The following is a 9,554-nucleotide window of genomic DNA, read 5'->3' as shown; positions in this document are numbered from 1 at the left end:
AAGAGTGACAAATGGCCGGGGCTGGGGGCTACCGTTCCCAAATTCTAAAGGAAATCAAGTAACTGCAGCATGAAACTTCTGGGTTAAAACCGCCTCGTTATCAAATGACTGGAAGCTGACAAAGTTAACAGGAAGCTTCTGGGAGTTTTGTGGGTGGAAGGATCACTTGTTTTTTAAGAAGAGATTCCAGAGGGATCCAGGGAACTACAGACTAATTATATTTTTCTGTAGATAGCAAACTGCCAGAAATTGTTCTAAAGCTGTGAAAACAACTGCATAAACATACTGAGGAAAGTCAGTGTTGCTTTTGCAAAGGAAAGTCATGTTTGATAAACATTTGAGAGTTCTCCTAAAGACTAAAAAGAGATGAGAGTAAGGAGATCTAATACAGCATGCTTGAAATTCTAAAAGACATCTGACACATTCCCCTGCCAAAAACCATTAAAGATGCTGTGCTGCCAAGAGAAGAAGTTGTCATATCAGTAAATTGTTTAAAGCTGGAAGAGAAAGGTTATGAATCAGCAGTCATTCTTTCCTAAGAACGTGGATCGCCAACAGAACACCACAGGCACCTGTGTTGGGGCTAGCAAAGTACACCCTATTTGTAAGGGTTCTGAGACAGCAACTTCAAAAGCCCACAGTATATTCCAGTACACTAAGTTACTCAAAGTAATAAAGGGATAAAAGAATTAAGAAATTGCAGAACCATCTCACTGAGCAAATAGGTGTTAAAACCAGCAGACTAAATTCACTGTAGATAAACGAGAACAATTCACACTGGGGAAAATGCAAAAAATCAGTCCTGAATACATATATAAGGAAATGGACTCCAAGTTGATCATTAATTATCCAGGAGTGAGTTATTTCTCTTATATAGCTTCTGAAAGCATAAGTGTAAAGGTTAGGAAAAGGCAAAACAATTGGGCATTATTTTTGGAAGCAATATAAAACAAAACACAAAACATTCTATTTTTCTTAAGATAAATCCACAGTGAATACCGTGAGCGGTTCCACCTGCTCCTCCCTCCTTAAGAAACTGGAAAAGGACGACAAAGATGATGTAAAGTAGAAAAGAGCTTTCCAGCAACAAGCAACTAAAAGAAATATGACTCTTCAGTTTGAAACAGCCACAGCTGAGGCAGGCAGGATACGACAGAGGTCTACAAATTCAAGAGCGACACAGAGAGAGAGAGCACAAGAGGGTTGTTACAGTGCCTCAAATGTAAGAACCCGCAGGCCTCAACCAGAGCTATCAATGGCAGATTCCAACATACCAATCACAAACTGCTGAGGTACAAGAGTCTGCTAAAGAGACATCACACCAGGCCAGACAGAACCCAAGTCTGACAAACAGGTATCACTTCTTAGAGTCGATGTACACAGCAAACGCTGAAATGGATTGCTGTTTTTAACTAGTTTTCAGGTCTAATTTACCAGTTCGAAGAAAAGGGGGAAAAAAAAGTCTTTTAAAAATATGACTTTAAGGCTACCAACACTTCAGTCTAGTCCTACAGCAACAGCAGTAATAAAAACATAGTATGTATTGCAGCATTTTTAAAAAATTACTTAGCAGCATGCTGAGATTCTTCTGAGGGTGTCATTCCAGGTTTTAATCACAAATACAAACTAAAAATGCCATTGCTAGTAACTTACTTAGCAGTTCCCCTACCCAACAAAACAAGTGATAATAATAATTATGGTCAGAACTCACTAAGAGGAAATTAATTTTAGTCTCTTAAGTTTGACTTCTGATCAAGATATGCCACACAGGCTTTGCCTGTAAAATACTAAGGACAGGTATGGGCAGCAGCCAAGTTACTGACATACTACTACTTGACTAGTAAAAATGGGAGTACCAGCTGTCCTTCCTCATCTTCAGTGCCCTCGGAAAAAATTCATCTATTCTCTGGCCAATTCCTCCTATCAAAGAGAAACGTAATTAGCAATTATATTTTTGGTGCAAAAACACATATGACACGTAACTTTTCACAGCAAATACCACCAGCTCTCTACAAAGAGATGACAGTAAGACAAGGACTCCTGAAAGGACTACCTTTAGTGGTATTTTATATTCCAAAGTAAGTAACAAAACCAACTGTAAAATCCCCTGAATATACAACCATTCCTTGTATTATTTCTCAATACATACCTGCGAGAAGCTTGAGCATGCACTGTTTTCTGGCACAAAGACAAAACTTCTCAGCTGCACAAATGAAGAAAATCTCAGCCTTTAAAGACTCTAAGTTATCATCAGTGAGATCTTTTCTTTTCGTACTTCGGTTTGTGCCAAGCCGGGAAGTAATTTCAAAAGCTGAATCAACATTTGGATCATGATGCAATGAACACTGGAGCTAAGAAGTGAAGGTCCTAAACCACATTCATAGTTTTCTTCGGAGATGATAAAAACATCAACTACCAAAAATTACTTGATCTCAACAGAAAAGCCTGAGGTCAAATTCTTGGTAGTTTTTCAGCAAGAGAGGAACACTCAGGATAATTTACAGCTGACTAATTACTCTGCTTCAAAAGCTGCTTTGATTAAAATAAATGGCTATTTTATTGACTATACATACATATTAAAGAGCATCAACGTAACAGTTGAACTGAGCATTCAAGAAGATACAGAGCAAACCACCTTGACTTCACACTCTGGAAGAGATACGTGTTTTTTAAATAGCTACTGAGTCAGCGAAAAGTCTTTTATGGGCAAGGTCTGCAACTGTACTGTTCACCAGCATATGTGCAGCTCAAACTCAGAATATTACAGAGTTAGCAACTCCAGTGACCCATCAACAGTCCTTCAATGTACACATGCAAGTGCTACTGGATTACATGAGTGCTGTACAGACATTCAAGAATGGAACTGAGCAGGTTTTGCCTTTAGAAAAACACACTGCATATAATTAAATCTCCTAAAGGCAATTCAGGTATGCTGAAAGTCTAGAAGCTCCTGGCTTTGTAGTGTTAGCTACAAACAAACAAAAACCAAAGGAAACTCCTTGCCACTTTGTAGGGACTAACTGATAAGAATAAAAAATTATGCAGTTCGCAATCTTCGCCCTACATGAAAAACTTGATGCAATCATACCTGCCAACTGATAAACATGCCTCCGCACTTTATGAATCTTTGTGTAACACAATAATTCGAATAAAATGTCCACTCTCTCCCAAATTGGAAAACATGACTTTATAAAAATATAGTGCTTTAAAAATGTATCAGCATGTTATTTAAAACAATGACTGTACCAAAACCAGCTCTTTTTCAAATTGTTACATACACAGACTTCATAATACCAAATGGACTCTTTCAGGTAGCTAAACATACACGCTGGACTTTACTGCTGCTGCATTCCTCCTCTGACTAAATAATATCAAGTCAATTACATAGATCAATCTTCAACTGATTTCCACCCCTCTCTCTTTAATTAGTATATATTTATGTATTACCATCATGACATTAAAGTAGGTACTTATTCAAGGTAGTATTTAAGTCAGAAGCTGCAATCCTCCATCTACAACTAGAGTACTCCCTGTAACATAAGGGGACTCTAGAAGAAAGACAACAGCTTGTGCAACTTCACGAGGCTCTCCAAATCTTCCAAGGAGAATTGCTTTCTTCAACTGATCTTCATCCAAATGAGCAGTCATCTCTGTGTGAACAAAGCCTAAGAGAGGAGAGATATTTGAAGAGTTACCTAACCTTCAACTAAATTTCTCTAGCGTATTTTCCCTGGAATCCTCCAAAGTAAAATCTACTACCAGGATTCAGCACCAGCTACCATTCTTCAAAGTCTCGGAAGTCAGTCCACATCATTTTAGAGCCAAGACCAATGTTTTACCTAACCAATAAAATGTCTTCTGGTTTTGGAAGCACTTATGTGACAACCAAAATGCAGATATCTATAGAAGTCCATTTAAAAAAAAAAAGGTAACTAAAATTGGGTCCCAAACTCATATTTAGTATCACTTTTCTGAAAGACAAAATACATCCATTTCACCAAAACGTTCTCAATAAAAGCACGAGTATGAAATCTCTGGCAAGAAACCCCTACAGCTTGCAAGTGTTTCCATTATATTTTAGAACTTATGACAGCAATCGCATAATTTCTATTACAGCACTCATTTGAAGAGTATTTCTTGACATTTTTGAAGGACATTTCTTTACAATTTTCAATTATCTGAGATTCGGTTTTCCCACCGCTGCTCTTCCCTTCACGTAAGCTGCAGCTTCATAAAGAGTTGATCTTATCTGCTTTCTAGCTGCCACCAAGAAGGGAAAGTCTGGGTTTTGCTTTCTACTGTACAACTCTGCCCCTTTATGATGGCTCTGGACCTTAGTGAGCTGCTCAACTCACTAAACAATAACAAGTATTTTTCCTGCCTAGTTCACAAGGTGAACTGGTTCATGTAGAGGTCTGGAAGGCATCAGAGCTAGCACAAGGTGGGCAGCAGAGTACACAGCTATGAGTGGAGAAAGTCAGAAAAGACAGAAGGGATTTCTCGTTAAGGGTGGTGGTTTGCTTGGACTAGATTGTCTTGTGAAATCACAGCCTTGTCCTCATGGAACTTTCTTTCCAGACTCTCTCCTTTTACTACAGGGATAGACAGGGATGCTTTCATGCCAGCTTCTCGTGGTCTTTCATGTTTCTCTAATAACAAATAAGCATTCTCTAGCAGGAAACGAGGGTAGCTGCCTGTCTATAATTAGTTCTCATCCTTCTGTCTGCAAGGGCAGCAGATTTTGAAGGAGGAACAAATGAAAAAAGACATTTATTATGTAATAATGGAGAGAGGAACAGGGAGACACACTCTTCCAAATTTCTCAGTGTTCCCTTAAAAAGACTGAAGGTTTTGTAAAAGAATGTATTATACTTTAAACTGGAAAAAAACAGATTAAAAACATTTGCTTACAAAAGTTGAAGAGAATAATAGCAATTTGTCTTAAGTTACTTTCCGAGTACAGCAAATATCCAGCAGTCTTGATGATCATGTACTACAACAGTCAAGGATGTGGGAACTTCCCAAAAACTAACCTGGAGCAACCACGTTGACTCGAATTTGCTTTTTTGCTACTTCTTTAGCAAGAGAGCGTGAAAATCCAACTAATCCTGCTTTGGTAGCACTGTATATACTTTGACCAGTGTTGCCTTTAAGTCCTACGATACTTCCTAAAATAAAGAAACATCAAAGAGGAAAAAAGATTAAATGACTAATTTGAAACCTTGCACTAGCTTTATCATTTTAGTTTTAAATTTGGAATGGAAAATGAGATTAAAAGGAATTAAAAGTATATTACTAAATGTACTTTATAGCCTACTGCTGAGATAAGCAAATCCCTCAATTACCTGTGATTCTTGTGGAATCCGTATATCTATGTTGACCAACAGGCACCAGGAGAGTAAAATGAAGAGCTTTCTTAAAAAAATATCCTTGCACAGAAAAAAAAAAAGAAACCAACTGTACCTATTTGAGTCTTAGTTAGTAACTAGCAGCTGGTAGATTTACATACTGAAAGAACTGATAAAGAATGGTAATATTCTTTTTTTCAATAAAATATAAGCTCTGAGGTGTTTATTACTGAAACAAGCTGGTTTTGCATTTAGAAGTTGCCAAAATTACACAAAAGAATAAGTATTCATCAAGAAATGCTAAATACAGGATGTCTAAATACAAAGAAAATAGTCAATTTACACCTGCTAAATCTTTCTAGAAAACTATTACATAGAATTCCACCGGATTAGACAAGAAACTTACCTATATTAACAATAGCACCTCCCTGTTGTTGAATCATACTTTTTACAGCAGCTTTGCATGTCAACATTGTTCCCAAAAGGTTAGTGTGAATCTGGGCTATCATATCTTCAGTCTTGGTTCTCAGTAACAAACCATCCCTGACAAACAGAGCAAAAAACCCAAAAGAACTCACTGAACAACCCCAATGATCACATTTACTCATAATAAAACATGACTGATGAATATTAATAGGGATTTATATGGTTCTATACATTCTAGCATTCAAAATGATGACATTGCAAGGATGACACATAGCAAGAAAAAATTTAGCTATGCTTCTGGCAACAAAGCCTCCTTTGCAGAGGTATCAAACATTGGTTTGGACTATTTCAGGGTGAAGAAGTGGAAGAAAGAGGAGTAGAGGGGGAACTCAAACTCAGAATGCAGAAACTACAGTGAAAGCTATATCATGTTAGAATTTTACCTTCATCAGGAACAAAATACTGGTGAGTGCTTAATACTGTTTTCAGATGTGCTCAATAACAATATTCTTACTAAATGCAAAGGCCCTTAGCACCTTATAATAAGATGCTGTCATCTAGAATTACATATAATCTTGCAACGAATAACTAACCTGTTGATCCCAGCTGCATTAACCAAGTAGTTAATAGGACCTAAATTCCTCTGCATCTCCTCAAAAGTATTTTGGACTTCTTGTTCGCTGGATACATCACAGCTAAGTGCCAGATGTCCTGCTGTATTGAAATAAAGGCACATCATAATAATAGTAAAAGATGGTGTTCCATTCATAAACCTTCTTCAGAATTTATCAAGTTAATTGCTAAGACAGATGTTGAACTAGTAACTTGAGGAACCCATTTAATCTCCAGAGAGTTAAATAAGGACAATTTTCAAGTATTGTATTGGTCAGTTATGTGACAATTTCTTGGTTTATATTTTGGCCTTTTGAAATCAGAAGTTCAGCATGAGCAGACTGGTCTCTGTTCTGGCTTGGTCAGGAGCCAAGGATGACTCAATTCATACCACCTCCCTGTTGTGACCTTGAACAATTCCTTTCATCTTACGTATTCCATCCGCAAGATAGGAACTGTAACATACTTAACTTTCCCAAAGAATACTGTGAAAAGAAAATTGTACTGATACAGCTTTTCTTTCAAATTTCTCAGCCTTTACTTTCATTTTCATCTAGTTCAACAATGAGGTTTATTTTATGACTTACTCCTTTTACAAGTTACCTAAGCATTGGACAGTGAAGAAAGTATTGCAAAACAGCATACATACCACCAAGATTACGTGCAGTAGTTTGGGCTACTTCCAGATTTCTAGCAATAATCGCCAGGCGGCAGCCTTTCTGTGCCAGTAATTCTGCAACAGCTTTTCCTATTCCTCGGGATCCTCCAAAAATGGCGCAAACCTTGCCCATCTTCAAAAATAATTCACAAATTGCAAATAAACTATGAATTTCAGGTCCAATATAGCAGAGAATAACCACTGTTCTTGTCAACATCACAGCCCTTAACTAGTCTGTAGCATTTTGTAATATCGGATTATAGAATCAGTGATTTGTTAATTTTTTATTCACCAAAAAATAAATACTTGAACTAAATTAGACACCACCTCTACAAATGCAAGTTAATTCTTAACGATTTCTGAACTAGCAAAAAAATTATGCATGTAATCTAACATTTCAATACTAGTGTTACGATAACTCCTATTCAGTTGATGAAATATGCGATTTATGTATCTAAAGGTCATAATGTATCGTTCAGCTGTTCATTCAAAGCCAGCGTAGTAGTTGTAATTATATTGTTCTTGCAAGCACTATTCTTGTACTAAAGTCATTTAGCTTCAAGGTCTCACTCCATCCTAAGTGCATTGGACATCCACATTGCAAACACTACTGAGCACCATTTGATACTATTGTATTTACACTATTTTAATACTAAGTTACACTACATAGTATTATGTTTCACCACTAGCCTCAGGTTTTTTTGTTTCTGCTTTTGAAGCAAAAAAAGCTTTTTGAAACGTGAAATGATTCTGAAGTAGCTAGCTTAGATGTTTAGGAAGGAGTGTAAGAAGAAAGTACTTCTGTAGTATGCTCTTTTATTCTGCAACTTCTAGAAACCAATCAGCTGTTTTGGGATTTCCTGAGGAGCCAGGGGCAGAATCCAAGCAATAGTAATGAACCTCTTTTCCATACATTTGAATAAATCCTTTTTGAACCCAATTATACTTTGTCTCCAATAACATCCTGAGGCAACAAGTTTTATTATTTATGGAAAAGTACTTCCTTTTGATCTTAATTTGCTTTCTGATTAGAGAACACTATGCATTTCTGCTCATATTGTCCTCATACTGTTTGTAACTTCAGAGGCTACTCTTCTGCATTTTACCCCCCCCAATATCTTCTTTCAGGTCTATTTAGTTACTCTTATACATATGGAAGCCAGTCTGTATCTCACTAAAGACTGTCCAAGCTCTTAATCCTGCCACCCTACCTTTGCCTTACTTAGGTCTATTGTACCCTTTTTGATGTGTGATAACCAGAAGAGCACACAGTGTTAAGCATACAAGGACACCATCAACTAATACAATGGCATCATGATTTTGGTCTTCTGTGACAGGGCCTAGAAGAGCAGACGGTCCTTTTTGGTAAAAAAGCAAGCACAAGTGCTTGAAATCAACCCATGCATCTGCTTGCACTGGCAAGTTTAAATTAGCTTCCTAGGAGTAGGAAGAGGATTAAATACTTGTATCTCAGGTGGCGGCCCTTTCAAAAGAACATGTACAAAAAGATGTCCTGCATGACGACACTTCCTTAGTGATAAAAACAGGCACCGCTGCCTCACCAGAAAGACTAATCTTCTGGGTAGTCTTCATTAGGTAGGTAGGCTGCAGGAGATCAATCAAGAGGTCTTGCACCCCAGTAACTACAGCTCTTACTGCCTTAGCAGACAATGCATGTTTTGTTGACAGATTTTTTTGTTAGAAACAAAGTCTCAGTCTGCCTTCTCCATCATGACTGAGCTCTTCTTTTACAGAATTCCCACAGTGACTCTTGGAAGTTCTTGCCTACTTGTCGCAGCAATGTGTACTATGAATTCCTCCTTCATATTTTGTTCTTACCAGCTCTGAGCATACCTACTCTCTTATTTTTATTTGAAACATGGAATATAGATTAGGAGGGATCTCTGGAAATCATCTTGTCTAACTCCTCTGCCCCTAAGCAATGTCAAGTGAACTATCTTATACTGTTTATAAATGCTGTCAGACCTATATGTATTTTCCAAATAAACCTGAACATTCCTAGCTACACAGGACCCAAAAAGCTGCCTAAGGGGTGAAAACTTCTTTAAAATGTATCATTCTGCCCTTCCTGGTCTCTTTGAGAAGGGAAAAAATATTAGTGATTCTACCGTTCTCGGAAAGAATAGTGAAAATCCCTTGTGCATTAACCAGGTATTTACAGGGGGAGGGCAAGGCCTACTTCCAACACAGCAATATACAATTTGTGTTTTAGCACAAAAGAGTCATACAGATTCTTTGGAGTTGTGACTTCGGAGAAAAAAACTGCAGTAGGACTAATAACCCTATATTCCCTGGTCAAATAAAAGTAGGGAAAAACAAGTATCTTTTGAGCAACAGGCTCTTCCAGGTCACCACACAGCACACACAAGCGCCTGTACCACCGTTGCCCTCTACGGTTCTCCTCTTCTTTCAGAACTACTTAATCCGCGAGCACCAGGGCTCCAATGGCACTGCTGCTAACCGCCTCACGGCACACCGCTCTAAATCCG

General features: G+C 37.7%; 1 protein-coding gene across 1 annotated transcript; it reads right to left on the bottom strand.

The window, feature by feature from the left end:
* Positions 1–2,538: 2,538 nt before the first annotated feature.
* Positions 2,539–7,177, bottom strand: CBR4 (carbonyl reductase 4). Its single transcript, XM_009330708.1, has 5 exons — positions 7,036–7,177; positions 6,368–6,488; positions 5,755–5,891; positions 5,034–5,168; positions 2,539–3,665 (listed from the first exon to the last, which is right to left on the bottom strand). Exons 1-5 carry the CDS (start codon positions 7,175–7,177, stop codon positions 3,487–3,489), a joined length of 714 nt encoding a protein of 237 aa, XP_009328983.1. The 3' UTR covers positions 2,539–3,486.
* Between the last annotated feature and the right edge of the window lie 2,377 nt (positions 7,178–9,554).

This window comes from Pygoscelis adeliae, unplaced genomic scaffold, assembly GCF_000699105.1.
Source record: "Pygoscelis adeliae isolate BGI_AS28 unplaced genomic scaffold, ASM69910v1 Scaffold167, whole genome shotgun sequence".
Taxonomy (NCBI): domain Eukaryota; kingdom Metazoa; phylum Chordata; class Aves; order Sphenisciformes; family Spheniscidae; genus Pygoscelis; species Pygoscelis adeliae.
This window is presented reverse-complemented; position numbering and strand designations above follow the sequence as displayed.